Source organism: Bombina bombina, chromosome 9, assembly GCF_027579735.1.
Source record: "Bombina bombina isolate aBomBom1 chromosome 9, aBomBom1.pri, whole genome shotgun sequence".
Lineage (NCBI taxonomy): Eukaryota > Metazoa > Chordata > Amphibia > Anura > Bombinatoridae > Bombina > Bombina bombina.
Window position 1 is genome coordinate 94,364,800 of NC_069507.1, and position 19,657 is coordinate 94,384,456.

Consider the following 19,657-nt stretch of genomic DNA (forward strand, 5'->3'; position numbering starts at 1 on the left):
CGGCTTGGTTTGTCCGCATTCAGTAAATAATGGCAACATTGAGAAAGGCGTATTACACGCCAAAATGCGTTTGTGTATTTTACCGGTTCTCACACCTCTGTCACCTGATGCCAATGTATGCCGTTATCGGCCAGGAAACAGGGAGGTGTGGGATCGTATGAATGTTGTTTTTAGTGTGGTGGAAGCTGTTGTAACAGGTTATCCTGTACAATTTTATACCAATATATTAAAAGATACATTTTATATTGTTTAATACTAGGGCGAGTGCTACAATCCCTTTCTTTGCCCCACTCCTAAGTGGGCTTTATGTTGCACGTTGGCTGATGGCTGTCACATGATACAGGGGACTGACAAATAGGGGGGGGGATATATCGTTTTTCCAGTTTGTTACTGATTTACACAAGAATTAGAAATGCCAAATTTCAGTACAATCAAACGTTAGAGCATGAAATGTTATCACTATCAACACTGAAATTCTGTGTTTAACCCCTGCAATGGGGTTAAAGTACTGACTGTGAGCTGCAGATAATTGCCGATCACGAGGGGAAGCTGCAGCTGAGCCAATCAGCAGTGCTAGTACTGATAGTAATAAAAATTAAATTCTCTAACAAATTAGAGCATATCATTTGAGCATTACTTGCAGCTATAATTACTCACCTTCTTCCTGTACTCGTAGCACTACTTTCGTTCCTCAGAGAATGGAGTTGTGCCATATATCCTTGGATTCGAGCATTGCAAACCATCAAATTTTTTACTGCATTTAAAATTTGATCCTTTTGGGTGCTCACTGAAAGCAGTTTACAAATTCCTTCACGCATCCGTATTTCAAATTCAAGTTTTTCTTTAATACAATTGTCCTAGAAATAAAGCATATATAGATATTATTAGTTTACACTGTGCACAGAAAAACTACAATTGCCACTATTATAAATACAATTAGTATTTCTCATGCTGACTAAACCCGGTATAATAGCTGCCATTATCATTGAAAACATCTTTATTCCTCCTTGTGTATGCCAAAGCCTATATACTTGAGTGTCTTTAAGCTGCCTAAGCATCATGGGAAATGTAGTTCTAAAACATCTGTAGAGCCAAGGTTGCTGACCCCTGACTTGGCACAATGATACCTTATCCCCCCCCCCCCCCCTGCTAAATACTCATTTGCAGTATATCTAGCTTTGCTGACTTGGCGAACTAAGTATAAAAAAGGGCTTGACAAACTTAGGTACCAGGGATTCTTGGCACCTTATAAAAACAGGTTCTCAGGGTCAGTATTTATATGCAGAACAGGTGATGCACAGGACCACATCTGGCTTGTCAGTATATACCAGGGTTATAATACAATTTATTTACATTATTCTTTAAAACAACCTCCAATTAAAAGGTATATACGAAACAATTGAAATTAATATTTATTCCTAAATTCTTGAGATTAGTTAAATTTATAAACACATTGAAATATATCTATATATAAACTAGAATAGATTATGAATCAACTATACACGTTAATGTGGTTATAATATTGGATGAAAAGGTAGCCCAATTTTGCTTATAGTGACTGTGTCCCAAAAAGGCAGCAAAGTTATCAGTCAAAATTTTAGCAAGCAAAGACCCCTTCTATCCCTTTGCATAAGGTTATCTTGCGCGATACATCCCACACATTTTTATTCTAATCATTGGTGAATATTTGGATACGCACCACGGAGCTGGTCTGATAGGCCCTTAACGGAGCTTGTCCCCGATTGGCTCTAGGAATATAAACATCTCATAGGCCCTTTGGTTGCAATACTGGATTTAGGCCATTGGGGGCAGCAGACAAAGAAACAGTTTCATTTTTAACACCGCTAACAGTAAATATAGATTCTTATATTTTTAATATGTATATTTAGTATATTCACTATTTCTTGATATTAATAAACCTGTCTGGTCAATACATATGTATCCCATCTAATACAATTTAGCATGTATTTATAGAGACTAAACATGAGTATATTACTTATATTTTAGAAGATGTCTTTAAAGTTGCATTTTTATGGAGGGACTAGTAGTATCAATCAAAATATATATGTCTATCTGACTTATTCTGTATATCAGCTCATTTGATATACTGGTACATATTTCATTTTCTAGTTACATCTTATATCATAGATATACATGAGTATTATAGTTATTTATTAATACATGTCTCAACAGTGTTTAAGACATGGGCTCAACATCTATGCATTTATATATTAGCTTATAGTATCTTATTTAGAAACCTCATCTTAACATCAGATTCTTCCCTGTAATGTTTACTAGATTTCTGGAAAACAAAGAAAAATGTATTCATTTTGGAATAACTTAAACGTTTATATATACCAATGCAGTTATTTATTTTTAATTCATTATATCCAACACAGTATGTAACATGTGATGTATCGTTTAGATCATTATCTATATTATTTAATCCGTCGGTGGTATACATTAATTTGTCTAAGAATTATGTAGATAATTTATCAAAAGTACATAGGTTAAGATATTTTAAAATCTTAATTCTTAGGCTTTCAACTTCCCATAAGTTAGCTGTAACATGAGCCCACACGCCTATGTGGATTCAGCTCAGCGTGGGACAATTTAACACTGAGATAATAGACATCTAAATTGTTGGTCATCCTGGAAAGGTATCTCAAATTGTAGACCTTTTGGCTGCCTATCCACAGAGGTTCCTGTGATCCAAGTAATGAATTTCTTAGGCTAAATTAATTTAGAGATTTTAATCTGGGAATGATATCCAATAATAATTCATTAGAAATTACCTCTTGTCTGAGACCGTGATCAAAGGCTCTTGAGATGCGACATTATCTCTTACAGTTTGGGACCAATGTTTGTTCTTTTGGAAGTCCTGTCTATTTCTTTTGTTCTATAAGTCTGTAGTTGAGAACAAAAAGGGAGGGGCTGGTATCCCCATTCCAGTGTTTGTTCACAATGCAGCTAAATCAATTCATAGCAGATATTAGCTAAATGAGATATTAAAGTATGTGATATCCAATGCCACTCAGCCATACCCTGACAGGCTCTTTTTCTTTGGCTATCAGAGCATTAAAGGGACATAAACCCCCCCAAAAAAATTATTTCATGATTTGCTTTGTTCTCTTTGTATCATTTGCTGTAGACTGCTACTGGGAGCACTACTGGGAGCTAGTTAAACACATTAACCAATAACATGAGGCATATATGTGCAGCCACCAATAAGCAGCTCCTGAGTCTACATAGGTATGATTTTCAACAAAGTATACCAGGAGAACAAAACAATTGAGATAATAGAAGTAAATTGGAAAGTTGTTTAAAATCTCATTATCTATCTGTATCATGAAAGAAAAACAAATGGGTTTTATGACCCTTTAAAGGGATAGAAAGGTCAAAACTGAAAAGTGCTTGGGCACAGTTAAAAAGGGCAAGTAAACGCCTTTAAATTTATATATAAAAATGTTTAGTTATACATAATGAAACTACTTTGCAATATATTCTCATTAGTTATTTTGCCTTCTTTTTATGTGATTTATTGCTGAAAATTGAGCAATTTCTAATACTCAGAATTTTAAATGCACCCTGCTGACTTTTCAAGGCTAATTCTGGTAAACATCTCTCTCTAATTGGCTTTAACCGACAGCAACTGCAAAACAGGAGTACTTAAAGGGCCATTATACACATTTTTTTTTGCATAAATGTTTTGTAGATGATCTATTTATAAAGCCCATAAAGTTGTTTTTTTTAAAAAAAAATTATAATTTTGCTTATTTTTAAATAACATTGCTCTGATTTTCAGACTCCTAACCAAGCCCCAAACTTTAATTTGAATACCGTCAGCTACCTTCTCCAGCTTGCTCCTGTTTGTGTAAAGGGTCTTTTCATATGCAAAAGAAGAGGGAGGGGGGGGGGGGAGTGTCTTATTTTCCAGTTGCAGTGGGCTTTCCAGCTACCTTTTCAACAGAGCTAAACTGACAGCTTCTAAGTACGTTTTTAAACCATTTTATACTGGATTTTTGTATCAGTATCTGTGCATCTTATTCTTTATAGTAGTGTCTATTACATGCAGTTATATGAAAATGAGTGTATACTGTCCCTTTAAAAGGTACAGTCAAAATTAAACACATTCATGATTTTAAAACAACTTTCCAATTTACTTTCTTAAACAAAAATGTGCAGTTTGCGATTGGCTGATGGCTGTCACATGATGTAGTGGGAGTGGAAATAGACATAACTGAAATGTGTCATAAAAAAAATAAAAAAAATCTGCTACTCATTTAAAGTTTGGGCCATATACACCTGTTTACCTTCAAGCTCGCCGGAAACAGTAGTTAAGAAGCAGCGGTCTTAAGACTGCTGCTCCTTTATTTTGTCCGCCTGCTCTGAGGCGGCGGACAGCAATCCGCCCGATCGTATACGATCAGGTTGATTGACACCACCTGCTAGCGGCCGATTGGCCGTGAATGTGCAGGGGGCGGCATTGCACAAGCATTTCTAGTGAAATGCTTGTGCAATGATAAATGCAGACAGCGTATGCTGTCGGCATTTGTGCAGCAGACATGATCGCTACAGCAGATAATGTCTGTTCGCACTTTCATAAATCGGTCCCATAGTGCTATTGCATTGTCTTTTTATCATGCATTTATGGGTTATGCAAATCTACTGTATTTACTGGTCCTTTAATAATAACTATGAGCGTGGCTAGCCTGATAGTCTACTGACTAAAGCCCAAATTGGCTCCTCCAAATAAGGCAAATTGGTGGGTGGTGTTTGGCTATTGAAAAATAATTTTAGAAGAAAAAAAAACAAAAAAACGACAGAGCATGCAAATTTATACAACTTTCCATTTTACTTCTATGATCCAATTTGCTTTGTTCTTTTGGTACCCTTTATTGAAAACCATACCTAAGTAGGCTAAGGAACTGAAAGCGAGCTGCTGATTGGTGGCTGTAAGTATATGCCTCTTATCATTGGCTTACTGATGTGTTTAGCTAGCTCCCAGTAGTGCCTTGCTACACCTTCAAAAAAGAGAATGAAACACAATTGATAATATAAATACAATGCAAAGTTGTTTTAAATTATATGCTCTATGAGAATCATAAAAGAAAAAGTTTGGGTTTCATATCCCTTTTAAAAAGGGACATAAACCCCTTTTCTTTCCTAAGATATAGTGAGTCCACGGCTTGAGTAATTACTGTTGGGAATATTACTCCTGGCCAGCAGGAGGAGGCAAAGAGCTCCACAGTTAAACTGTTAAGTATCACTTTGTTACCCAAAACCCCCAGTCATTCTCTTTGCCTTCGGTGCATGGAAAAGGTGAAGTTTAGGTGTCTGAAGAAAAATTTTGATTTCATCTACAAGCAAGTTTTGGAGTATAGCTGTATTCCACGTCATTCTCTGCAGTCGGATAGTGGTGGCTTTAAAGCAGTTAGGAACTTGTAAAGATGTACTTATGAGTTTTCCTAACAATTGCTGTCCTAGTTTAGAAAGCCAGAGTTGCCTACTCTGTTCTTTATTTTTCAAAGGTCTCTGTGAAGAACTGTGTCTTCTCATACCTTGTAACTGTCTACATGCCGGACAGCGGAGCAGGGAAGTGCTTTTTCTTCCAGTTGGGGAGACCATGCACTTAAATTAAGAGACACTGCTTTTTTTATTACGACATAGATAATCCTGTTATATGGGCTACACTGGGGCATGTAGCAGGCACTGTATCATGTGTGAGACTAACATTTAAACTCTTTTAAAAAGAAAGGGTAAAATGTTTTTATTAGGCTTTATTTTCTGACACATATTTACTTGATAAAACAATACAAGTTTAAACAAAGTAAGGCTGAATTTTCTAGTTTAGCAGTTTATTAAATTTCCCCATTGCTTTAAAATAAAAACGATGCAACATTTTAAACTGTCTGGTTTGAAAAAGCACAGTTATTTCTGGTACTCAGTGTACCAGGAAGCTAATTTTAGTGCCTCTGTGTCGCAGCAGTAATTTGAGCTTGGCAGTTACGGTCACATGACCGGCTTTACTTCATAACGTTTCTGAGGAAAAAGTTGTTTTTCTTAATTTCTGGGTGATCCGGTCTTAATTGGTTGCGGTGTGAGGTTGCCTGAGGGGTATTTTAGAAGTTTATTTGAGGTATATTATATGTTTTTTCTTAACTTTTCTCACATAAATTTTAGCTGGGGATCTATCCTAATTTGGAATTAAATTTAAAGCTAATAAAAAGGAATATTTTTCGGGGGGCGTGTCCGAACAGCGACTGTGGACGGTCGCATCTTCTTAGAGCTCCTGCTGAATATCCAGCAAACCGCCGGTGTAGGATAACTAACACAGTGAACGAACATATAAAGTGACCAGTACAACTGGACTAGTGGACAGAATATAACAATTTTAGCCAGTCGCTGTATTTTTGAAGCCGGAGCATAAGATCGGGCAATAAAGGCCTGGAGTGGTGGCTCACAACATGCATCGCTTCCCCCCTCGGTCTTCCGAGGTTTCCTGACAGGACTGGACACAGAAAGTTCATTTACAAGCTCACAAATTTACAAAGTAAGCAGGCTCTTTTTGTTATAGAGAGCTTAAGTCTATTAGAACATTTGCCACTACGCAACAAACATGGCTGCATTTCTCGTTTAGATGACATCCTGGAAAAGATAGAACATCGCTTTAAAGACTTAATACAGAGGGCTCATTGGGACTTTCTAATACATTTACAATTGTTTAAGCCTAACACAGGGAGCAAGTTGGATGAGGCAGAGATGCTATATATAGGGGATAGGGCTGCGGCAAAAGGGCGCCTCCACGGTCTCCCCCTTCTGAGCGGAAAAGAGATCAACATTGGAATAGCAACACCTTCACAGGTCTCACCTCGAGTGAAGCCGTCTCGGATGAAGACTAGATAACAGTTTAACATAGATTACTGCCGGGACTCTATGAAGCCAGACTGAGGAAAGCATGGTATTGTTATATATATTCCAACACTGTTGGCCCAAAAATGTTAACTGTTTTCATATTATTTGTTTTTCTTATAAAGAACTTATGCGTTTAAATGATATTAGAGTATGATTAGGTATCAGCACTTCCCAAATTCTTTTTTTTAAGTTCTGAATCACTTGGCCTCAGACATTCCTATTGTTGCATTATATAAAGTACAAATAGGTTTTAGAAGTCTATACACACTGACAACCTGCAAGAGGCACAGTAATAGCATCAATGCCCTTTTATAGTTTTATATGTTCCCAGTGGGGTTTAGTGGGTGGCCCCTAGAGGGACATAATTTTACATTTGAAAAAGGGATATATACTACGCACGTAGCCTCAGTTCTTGAAAGATAAAGGATAACAAAATGGGTCCCCCCTATGTGGCCTGCGGCCGGGGACGAGGTTGGGGATCCAAGTATCTACCATAAAAAGGCAACAACAAGAACTAAGCCTTAAAAGAAGGTTTTAAACTATGAATTATATGTTTTGTAAATCAGGGTTTGTACCATATTTTTTATAACCAGAGAGGGATGTCTGACAACTTAAGAGTGTATATTTTTAGCTGTTCAGGACTTCTCACATAGATTATACTGTCAGGGAAATATTTATTTATCTGTTTTGCCAAGCTCTACAGTTTCTAATTTATAAATGACAGCTGCTAGCTTCTGTGAGATATATGTGTTAATATAGCAACCAGTCCTGACTTATGCATCTATTTCACTTTTCTAGAAACGAGTAGTTTCTTCATATTTTGTTTATTCTTTTTTTTTTTTTTCTATATGATGCAGTTTGTTCCTATGTAATTTTTTATTTTCCTCAATAAAAAATATAAAAAAAATAATAAAAAAAAAGGAATATTTTTCACTGGTGCTGCTGCTTATGTGTTTTCTCATACTTTGCTTGGATGAAATTCAAGATAGGATTAAAGCTCTTAAATTGGCCAATGCCTTTATTGCAGATGCCATTTTACAGATTGTTAGACTAGGAGCTAAAACTTCTAGTTTCGCTGTCCTAGTCCACAGGGCGTTACGGTTGAAATCCTGGTCTACGGACGTTTCCTCTAAAATCAAGCTTCTAGCGATTCCTTACAAGGGCAAAACATTTTTGGCAGAAATTATCTCTGATATTACGGGTGGAAAAGGGTTTTTTCTACCTCAAGATAAAAAGAATAGGCCTAAAAGGACGTTAGAGTAAATTTCGTTCCTTTCGCAACTTCAGAGGAAAGCCTTCCCCTACTTCTTCCAAGCAGGAACAATCAGTCTTGGAACGAGGGGAAACAAACAATCACAAAAACCCACAGCTGATTCTAAATCAGCATGAAGGGTTTGTCCCCGATCCGGGTCAGCTTAGTCCTCAAATCGGGGGTGCCGGAGTTAGATCTGATGGCTTCCAAGGTACGGTTCAAGGTCAAGAGATCAGCAGGCTGTTCAGATAGATGCTCTGGCGGTTCCTTGGGTTTTCAGGTTGGCATACCCGTTTCCTCTGTTTGCTCTCCTTCCACGAGTCATTGCTCGTATCAAACAGGAGAGGGCATTGGTGGTTTCTAATAGTCCCTGCGTGGCCTCGCAGGATCTAATTTGCAGACCTAGTGGAGATGTCATCTCTCTCACCTTGGACACTACCTCTGAGGAAGGACCTCCTGATTCAGGGTCCTTTCCTTCATCCAAATCTCGTTTCTCTGAAGCTGACTGCTTGGAGATTGAACGCCTAATTCTGTCTAAGCATGGTTTTTCCGAGTCGGTCATTGAGACCATGATCCAGGTTCGCAAGCCTGTTACTAGAAAGATTTACAATAAGATATGGCGTAAATATCTTTATTGGTGTGAATCCAACGGCTACTCTTGGAGTAGAATTAGAATTCCTAGAATTGTATCTTTTCTTCAGGTAGGCCTGGAGAAGGGATTGTCAGTCAGTCCCCTGAAGGGTCAGATTTCTGCTTTATCATTTTTACTGCATAAACGTTTAGCGGATGTGCCAGACGTGCAATCTTTTTGTCAGGCCTTGGTCAAAATCAGACCTGTCTAAGTCTGTTGCTCCTCCTTAGAGCCTTAACCTTGTTCTTAAAGTTTTACAGCTGGCTCCGTTTGAGCCGTTGCATTCCAGACACATTCAATTATTATCTTGGAAGGTTTTGTTTCTTGTTGCTATCTCTTCTGCTCAAAGGATCTCAGAACTCTCAGCTCTGCAGTGTGATTCCCCTTATCTTATTTTTCATGCCAATAAGGCGGTTCTTCGTACTAAGTTAGGTTTCCTTCCTAAGGTTGTTTCTAATAGAAAAATCAATCAGGAAATTATTGTTCCCTCTCTGTGTCCTAATCCTTCTTCTTACAAAGAACATGTTACACAACTTGGATGTTGTACATGCTCTTAAATTCTAATTACAGGCGACTAAGGATTTTCGTCAGTCCTCTGTCCTCTTTGTTTCTCTGGGAAACGTAAAGGTCAGAAAGCTGCTGCTACTACTACTCTTTCTTTTTGGTTGCAAAGTATAATTCGTTTGGCTTTTGAGATTGCTAGACAGGAGCCTCCTGAGTGAATTACAGCTCATTCCACAAGTGCTGTTTCCTCTTCTTGGGCTTTCAAAAATGAAGCTTCTGTGGAACAAAATTTGCAAGGCTGCAACTTGGTCTTTTCTACATACTTTTTCCAAATTTGATACTTTTGCCTCGGCTGGGGCTTCTTTTGGGAGAAAGGTTCTTCAAGCAATGGTGCCTTCTGTTTAGGACTGCATGTCTTGTCCCTCCCTATTTATCCGTGTCCTCTAGCTTGGGTATTGGTTCCCAACAGTAATTTTTGTTTTGCACACTAAACAATAGTCACCATTGGGATCTTATTTTCATATAACCCAATAGTCTTTTGAGGTGACAACATGTTTATCTATAGGATAGGATACATACACAGGTTTAGATTTTTTTTTTTTTTTTTTCCGAAACACTATCACAGGTGTTACTCATCAATGCAAATACATGCTGTTTTTATGTTTGTTCTTTTTGTTTTTTGTTTTTTCATGATATGAATATATTATCTGATTGCTGCTCAAACACAATTTTGATACATGTTCCATTTTTTATTGTATTTTTGTTTTTTAACATTTTATTGTCAATTCTTTGGAGATGACCTCCACATTTTGATTCCGGGTCACTGTCAGGTATAAATGGTAGCCTGTTGAACACCTTTTTATATGCCTGAGGAAACGGTCCTTTACGGACTGAGAAACGCGTAGCAATTAAATACTTGTTTTTAGACAGACCCGGTTTTCTGTGCCTTTTTAATATTACCACAGTTTGCAATGGTTATACCCAGTTTGGTTTTTATCCCTTTGTTCCATACACTGACATTGGAAACTCGTTTGGAAACAAGGCTGATCGTGTGAGCAGCTACCCTTTTGGGATAAACAACACAGCCCTTTGGACTTCCACAGTGGCGATCCGGCTCACCAGACGACACACAGCCGACTCCATCTACCTCATCTGACCCACCCACAGGTCTCCCGGGTGAGACCCCCAGCGTACTGACTGCTGGTCCTGAATGTCAGCCTGCCTGTATGCACCTAGTTGGTTCTAGGTGCCACTCCACTTGTGAGTAGATTTTATTATAACTACTGTTTTCCAGTTTTCCAAACTGATTCACACTATGTTGGTGCCCCTTTTTTTCTATCCTCCCAACAGTAATTACTCAAGCCGTGGACTCACCATATCTTAGGAAAGAAAACCAAAATGTATGCTTACCTGATTAATGTATTTCTTTCCGGATATGGTGAATCCACGGCCCCACCCTTTATTTTAAGACAGTTGTTCTTTTTACTATAACCTCAGGCACCTCTACACCTTGTGTTACTCCTTTTTCTCCATTTCCCTTTGGTCGAATGACTGGGGGTTGTGGATAAGGGAGTGATACTTAGCAGTTTAACTGTGGTGCTCTTTGCCTCCTCCTGCTGCCTAGGAGTGATATTCCAAACAGTAATTACTCAAGCCGTGGACTCACCATATCCGGAAAGAAAGAAATTTATCAGGTAAGCACAAATTTTGGGGGTTTTTTGTGATTTAGATAGAACATACAATTTTAAACAACTTTCCAATGTACTTCTATTATCAAAATGTCCTTTTTTTTGTTATCCTTTGTTGAAAAGCAGGAAGGTAAGGTCAGGGGTGTGCATGTGTCTGCAGCACTATATGGCAGCAGTTTTGCAACAGTGTTATACATTAGCATGAGCACTAGACGGCAGTAGTGCTCCAGGCACACTACCTATCTAGATATTTCTTCAACAAAGAAAAAAAACTAAAATTTGATAATAGGAGTAAATTGGAAACTTTTTTAAAAAATTGCATTCTCTATCTGAATCATGAAAGAAAATGTTTTGGTTTCATGTCCCTTTAATTGGAATATTACCCCGAGTTCCATTTTTTAGCTCACATAAATACACTTAGCATTTCTTCCAATAAAAAAAGAAAAAGAACACAGCATTTCAGCACAGGACATTTACAATCTTTAAGGTATTTTCCTTCAAGACAGCAGGTGGCAAAGCAAAACTTTGTACCTGGAAAGCTCTTAAAAGCATTTTAAATTGCTTAAAATTTATATATATATATATATATATATATATATATATATATATATATATATATATATATATATATATATATATATATATATATACACACACACACACACACATACATACATACACACAGAGAGAAATGCACTCACAGGAACGAACAACCAGCTCAATACTATTGTTAGCCTGTTCTATGGTGATTTACCACCTGGGTGCAACTTCTTTTAGCCCAGCAATGCTTTTCACAGAGTAGAACTTTCCTGTAGTATATCAGTCTGGTCCCGCCTATTACGGTCAGTCCAGCACCGAAATACCAGGCAATTCCTCTCTGAACAAGGAACACAGCAACCCCAGACGATCGCTTCGGCCTTCATTGGGCCTTGTATGTATGTATATATATATATATATATATATATATTAATATATATATATATATATATATTAATATATATATATATATATATATATATATATATATATATATATATATATATATATATATATATATATATAAATAAATTTTTATTTATATACACACACACACAGTCGAATGCAAAAGTTTAGGTACCCGACAATTTCCATGATTTTCATTTATAAGTAAATTAGGCGTTTGGATCAGCAATTTCATTTTGAAATATCAAATAACTGAGGGACACAGTAATATTTCAGTAGTGAAATGAGGTTTATTAAAATAACAGAAAATGTGCAATATGCATCGAAACTAAATTAGACAGGTGCATAAATGTGGGCACCCTTGTTATTTTGTTGATTTGAATACCTGTAACTACCTAGCACTGATTCATCGGAACACACAATTGGTTTGGTGAGCCCATTAAGCCTTGAACTTCATAGACAGGTGCATCCAATCATGAGAAAATGTATTTAAGGTGGCCAACTGCAAGTTGTTGTTCTCTTTGACTCTCCTCTGAAGAGTGGCAACATGGGGGCCTCAAAACAACTCTCAAATGACCTGAAAACAAAGACTGTTCAACATTATGGTTTAGGGGAAGGCTACAAAAAGCTATTGCAGAGATTTAAGCTGTCAGTGTCCACTGTGAGGAACATAGTGAGGAAATGGAAGACCACAGGCACAGTTCTTGTTAAGGCCAGAAGTGGCAGGCCAAGTAAAATATCGGAGAGGCAAAGGCAAAAGATGGTGAGAACGGTCAAAAACAGCCCACAGACCACGTCCAAAGACCTACATCATATTGTTGCAGATGGTGTCACTGTGCATCGTTCAACAATTCGGCACACACACGACAAATTGAGTCACTTGAGGTATGCAAGCGCACATTTGGACAAGCCAGCTTCATTTTGGAAGAAGGTGCTGAACTGATGAAACAAAGATTGAGTTATTTGGTCAATACAAGGGGCGTTATGCATGGCGGCAAAAGAACACAGCGTTCCAAGACAAACACTTGCTACCCACAATAAAATTTGGTGGATGTTCCATCATGCTGTGGGGCTGTGTGGCCAGTGCTGGGAATCTTGTTAAAGTTGAGGGTCACATGGATTCCAATAAATATCAGCAGATATTGAGAATAATGTTGAGGAATCAGTCACAAAGTTGAAGTTAGGCCGGGGCTGGATATTTTTAACAAGACAATGACCCAAAAATACTGCTCAAAATCTACTCTGGCTTTTATGCAGAGGAACAAGTACAATGTTCTGGAATGGCCATCCTAGTCCCCAGACCTGAATATCATTGAAAATCTGTGGGGTGATTTGAAGCGGGCTGTCCATGCTCGGCAACCATCAAACCTAACTGAACTGGAGATGTTTTGCAAGTAGGCATGGCAAATACCTTCATCCAGAATCCAGACACTCATTACAGGCTATAGGAAGCGTCTAGAGGCTGTTATTTCTGCTAAAGGAGGCTCTACTAAATATTGATGCAATATTTCTGTTGGGGTGCCCAAATTTATGCACCTGTCAAATTTCGTTTGGATGCATATTGCACATTTTCTGTTAATCCCATAAACCTCATTTCACTACTGAAATATTACTGTGTCCTTCAGTTATTTGATAGATCAAAATGAAATTGCTGATCCAAACACCCAATTATTTATATATGAAAATCATGGAAATTGTAAGGGGTGCCTAAACTTTTGCATACAACTGTATAAAAATTTTAAAAAAAAGCCTTTTATTTTGGTACTGGCAGACTTTCTGCCAGTACTTAAGATGGGGGCTACAATTGTGGGGTGGGAGAGAGAAGAGATCTGTTTGAGAGGGGTCAGGGGGTAGGATGTGTCAGGTGGGAGGCTGATCTCTACACTAAAGCTAAAATAAATACATACATACGTGAAGAGTTATTCAGAGATTCCTGACAGATATCAGTGTTACAATGTAACTATCGCTTATGGGGGGGGGGGATGGTTTGGAATTAGCAAAGTTCTACTTGTACTTATTGCCCTACAACTTGCAAAAAAAGCAAAGAACATGTAAACATTGGGTATTTCTAAACTCAGGACAAATTTTTTAAACTATTTAGCATGGGTGTTTTTTGGTGGTTGTAGATGGCCTCACGAGATGGCTGCTCTGGGGGGGAGCCATAATTGGAGAAAGCCAGTTTCGTCATTTGTGACGTATGTATAGAGGACCTGCGGGCGTGGGATTGCCAATCCGGCTTTGCAGAAGATAAGGTAAGTATTTTTCAAAATATACTGCAATGTAAACTTTCATGAATCAAAGTGCCCCTGTTTTTAATAGTATTTTTTAAAAACAGGGCACTGATTCATGAAAGTTTATCTTCACTTTAAAAGCCCAGACGTTAGGACGGCATGGAACGACCCAACGGCGTGAAAGTTAAATAGCGGTTTGCTGAAAACTATGCTGGAGATTTCAGTACTGCAGTAATGTCTACAGAAAAGCTATGTTATTAAAATGCATTGTAAGAAATCAGCATCACAGTGTGGGGGAAGAAGAGACCAGATCATTTTAAAGGGTGTTTGTGAATGAGCTTTAATTACAATGAATTGTTGCCTTCTGCTTACACTGTCCCTTTAGCAATGTGTATTTAAAAAAGGGACATTGTACAGTATCTCACAAAAGTGAGTACACCCCTCACATTTTTGTAAATATTTTATTATATCTTTTCATTTGACAACACAGAAGAAATGACACTTTGCTACAATGTAAAGTAGCGAGTGTACAGCCTGTATAACAGTGTAAATTTGCTGTCCGCTCAAAATAACTCACACACAGTCATTAAAAGGGACACTCATTCAAAATTAAACTTTCAAGATTCAGATAGAGCGTGCCATTTTAAACAACTTTCCAATTTACTTCCAGTAAAAAAATGTGCAGTCTTTTTATATTTAAACTTTGAGTCACCAGCTCCTACTGAGCATGTGCAAGAATACGTGTGTATGCATTTGTGAATGGCTGTCACATGGTATGTGTATGCATTTGTGAATGGCTGATGGCTGTCACATGGTACAGGGGGAGTGGAAAAAGACATAACTTTTAAAATTGTCAGAAAAAAAAAAATCTACTACTCATTTGAAGTTCAGACTAATTGCTATTGCACTGTCTTGTTATCTTGCATTTGTTGATTATGCAAATCTACTGTGTTGACTGGTCCTTTAATGTCTAAACCATTGGCAACAAAAGTGAGTACACCGCTAAGAGGAAATGTCCAAATTGGGCCCAATTAGCCATTTTCCCTCCCTGGTGTCATGTGACTTGTCATTGTTACAAGGTCTCAGGTGTGAATGGGGAGCAGCTGTGTTAAATTTGGTGTTATCGCTCTCACACTCTCTCATACTGGTCACTGGAAGTTCAACATGGCACCTCATGGCAAAGAACTCGCTGAGGATCTGAAATAAAAAAGAATTGTTGCTCTACATTAAGATGGCCTAGGCTATAAAAAGATTGCCAAGACCCTGAAACTGAGCTGCATCACGGTGGGCAAGACCATACAGTGGTTTCACAGGACAGGTTCCTCTCAGAACAGGCCTCGCCATGGTCGACCAAAGAAGTTGAGTGCACGTGCTCAGCGTCATATCCAGAGGTTGTCTTTGGGAAATAGACATATGAGTGCTGCCAGCATTGCTGCAGAGGTTGAAGGGGTGGGGGGGGGTCAGCCTGTCAGTGCTCAGACCATAGCCGCACACTGCATCAAATTGGTCTGCATGGCTGTCGTCCCAGAAGGAAGCCTCTTTTAAAGATGATGAGCAAGAAAGCCTGCAAACAGTTTGCTGAAGACAAGCAGACTAAAGACATGGATTACTGGAACCATGTCCTGTGGTGTGATGAGACCAAGATAAACTTATTTGGTTCAGATGGTGTCAAGCATGTGTGGTGGCAACCAGGAGAGGAGTACAAAGACAAGTGTGTCTTGCCTACAGTCAAGCATGGTGGTGGGAGTGTCATGGCCTGGGCCTGCATGAGTGCTGCGAACACTGGGGAGCTACAGTTTATTGAGGGAACCACAAAATGCCAACATGTACTGTGACATACTGAAGCAGAGCACGATCCCCTCCCTTCGGAAACTGGGTCAAAGAGAAGTATTCCAACATGATAATGACCCCAAACATACCCCCAAGACAACTACCCTCAGCTTCTTTAGCAAGGCAGTGAAGGTGATGGACTGGCCAAGCATGTCTTCAGACCTAAACCCTATTGAGCATCTGTGGGGCATCCTCAAACGGAAGGTGGGGGAGCGCAAGGTCTTTAACATCCACCAGCTCTGTGATGTCATCATGGAGGAGTGGAAGAGGACTCCAGTGGCAACCTGTGACGCTCTGGTGAACTCCATGCCCAAGAGGGTTAAGGCAGTGCTGGAAAACAATGGTGGACACACAAAATAGACACTTTGGGTCCAATTTGAGCATTTCCACTTGGTGTACTCACTTTTGTTGCCAATGGTTTAGACATTAATGGCTGTGTGTTGAGTTATTTTGAGGGGACAGCAAATTAACACTGTTATACAGGCTGTACACTCACTACTTTACATTGTAGCAAGGTATCATTTCTTCAGTGTTGTCACATGAAAAGAAATAAAATATTTACAAAAATGTGAGGGGTGTACTCACTTTTGTGAGTTACTGTACACCAGATTTGTCAATGCATACATATTTTGTAAATGATCCATTTATATATCCCATCTGGGAGTGTTTTTGGAACAATGTATAGTTTTTCTTATTATTAAATAACATTTTGCTGATTTCTAGACTCCCAACCAATCCCCAAAAGTATCAGATGTAGACTAAAATCTACAGATTCCTGCTTCCTCCCGTTTGTGTAATGAGCTTTCTCATATGTGGGGGATGGTCTGCTATTTCTGATTTCCCTGCCCTTTTTAATGGGTGTCCCAGGCAGCCTAACCTCAACAACAGTGCTAAACTGGGAGCAGGATTAATACTGGATTTTTAGATCAGTATCTCTGTATATTCTTATTTATAGTAGCGTATATTACATGCAGGTATATGAAATATCCAATTCTAATCTCCAACTGGTAAAATTCCTGCTAAATGATTCCCCAAATCCTAAAACCTAGAACTATGCCTGACTACATAGCTTTATACATTTTTAACCTCTGATTACATATCAGAAGGCATTCTTATGTGTGCAGATTGTTAATTTATACAGAAATCAAGTTCATAACATACCTAATGAAAGGATTAGACACTTATTTAAATACACACACACACACACATATATAAATACATAAGGTATAGAAGTAGCAAGTGGAGTAATATACACTCAAATAAAACACAAAAGAAAAAAACTAACTAAAAATTGTATTTATTCTGGGATCTCCTAAGGATAATGTGTCCCCTCTAATAATCATAGTCTTCATTATTATTTTGGCTTTACAGTGATCTTGTGTTTTGGTAAATCGTACTTAAAGGGACACTGTACCCAAAATTTTTCTTTTTTGTTTCAGATTGAGCATGAAATTTTAAGCAACTTTCTAATTTACTCCTATTATCAAATGTTCTTCATTCTATTGGTATCTTTATTTGAAATGCAAGAATGTAAGTTTAGATGCCGGCCCATTTTTGGTGAACAACCTGGTTTGTCCTTGCTGATTGGTGGATAAATCCATCCACCAATAAAAAAGTGCTGTCCAGAGTACTGAAACCAAAAAAAAGCTTAGATGCCTTCTTTTTCAAATAATGATAGCAAGAGAACGAAGAAAAATTGATAATAGGAGTAAATTAGAAAGTTGCTTAAAATTGCATGCTCTTTCTGAATTACAAAATAAAAAATTTGGGTTCAGTGTCCCTTTAAGTCTTATTTTTTTTTTTATCTGCATGCCTATAAAAGAACAAAAGAAAATGCTCTAAATGTTTTACAGTGTTTCATTACTGTCCTATTAACCACTGTAAACCCATAGTTAAAGTCAGCTCCATTGGAGCAATGAACTACTGGGAGCAAGTTGAGCACATTTGGTGAGCCAATGATAAGAAACAAGTTTTATGTAGTCACCAATCACCAGCTAGCCCACAATAGTGCTTTGCTGCTGCTGTGCATATTAACATATGCATTTCAACAAAGGCTAACAAGTAAATTTAAAAAGCTAATTAAAAGGGTCTTAAAATTACATGCTCTATCTGAATCACTCAAGTGTAATTGTGACATTCATCACAAGTGTAATTTTGACATTCATGCCCCCTTATCAGAAAAGAACTTGTGAGCACCACCAAATCATTGTGCAGAAACACATAACAGTATTACCAGCAATTCAACACAAAGGATTACAACATAATTAAAATCTGGATACATATGCAAACTCCTCTTAGATATGTTTGTTTTCACTCAATTATAAAGGGTTATGTCTCTCAACTTTACTGTTATTGCACCCTGCTGATATCTGCTACTGAGTTTTTTAAACCATGCATTGGTAGCTTATTTGTAGCCTTTTTTGATTTTGCAACTGATACCTTTTCACATAGACACACACAATTGTATTAGATAGAATGTCACATTCAAATCCCTGTCACTTTGCTACACCAAATACAAGATGGATAAATAACAGGACTATAAACAAGGTTGAATTTTAATTGTGTTTCCCCCTACACCAGTGGTTCTTAAAATTTTGCAAATTAGTCATATTTGCATCTGAAAGTGTCATTTGCAGGATTTAAGTAATCAGTGTAGGGTGATCTCTGCAGCAGGCATGTCACCTGCAAGTTTTAATGTGCTGCAGAGTACAAAGAGCAACTCTTTATTATGCATCACCTATAACAATAAACCTCTAAATCACTATTGCTAATTTAGTAACAACAACAAAAGAGGAGACCCTATAACAAAATGTAAATGTGCAAAACAAGCTATTAAGACGTTTATTTCAAACAGAAAGGGCGTATAATACAGTAAATAAGGGTTAAACACGTACCGTAATCTCTCTAGACTACGATTTCTACTGAATAAAACACTTTGTCATACAGCAATGGATACTTATACAGAAAACAAACACACACTTGTGTGTGTGTGTACATATATATATATATATATATATATATATATATATATATATATATATATATATATATATATATATATATACATACACACACCCTCCCTCTAACACTATATAAACCATATGATTGACTCCCCACCCAGCAGCTGCTCCACTTATAAACACAAATCGCTACATGCAGCAAGTTTACTCACTTCCTGCTGCAGGAATATGGTGCTCTCCCGTATTTTCTTGCGTTTAATCTCCATTCCCAGAGATGAGCACTTAGAGATCGTAGCTCTAAGCTTCTCACTACGGCTAAACATTTGAATTTCGCGCCGCTGCCGCCCTTCGCTCTCCTCCATTGTTTTGTGAAGAGATTTCTTCTTTCAAAACAAAGTACAGTCCCTCTCCGCAGAGAAGCAGATAGAGGGCGTAAAACAAGACTGCATAATGGACCGTACCATTTTTAAACAATTTGAATTTTTATTTTTTTTTTAAACAAAGATTTTACTAAATCTCCGTCGCTAATATGTAATATATAAATCATTTTGTTCTAAAATGCAAAACGTGGTGAAGTTTTTGTATTAAAGTGTTTAGTGATGCAATATTTAACCCCCTATTAAGTATTGTAACGTTCCAGTGCAGGTAAAGCAACGTAGCCGATACAGTATAAGAGCAGGTGGTAATGTCATTGACCCACGTTA

At 37.8% G+C, this 19,657-nt stretch overlaps 1 protein-coding gene across 1 annotated transcript in view; it reads right to left on the reverse strand.

The window, feature by feature from the left end:
• RTKN2 (rhotekin 2) overlaps positions 1 to 19,344 on the reverse strand; it is a 324,918-nt gene extending 305,574 nt beyond the window's left edge. Inside the window, exons 1-2 of the mRNA XM_053692261.1 lie at positions 19,166 to 19,344; positions 658 to 857 (exon numbers count right to left, since the gene is read on the reverse strand). Coding sequence (XP_053548236.1) covers positions 658 to 857; positions 19,166 to 19,315 — 350 coding nt within the window. The 5' untranslated portion in view covers positions 19,316 to 19,344. The remainder of the gene's footprint in view (positions 1 to 657; positions 858 to 19,165) is intronic.
• Between the last annotated feature and the right edge of the window lie 313 nt (positions 19,345 to 19,657).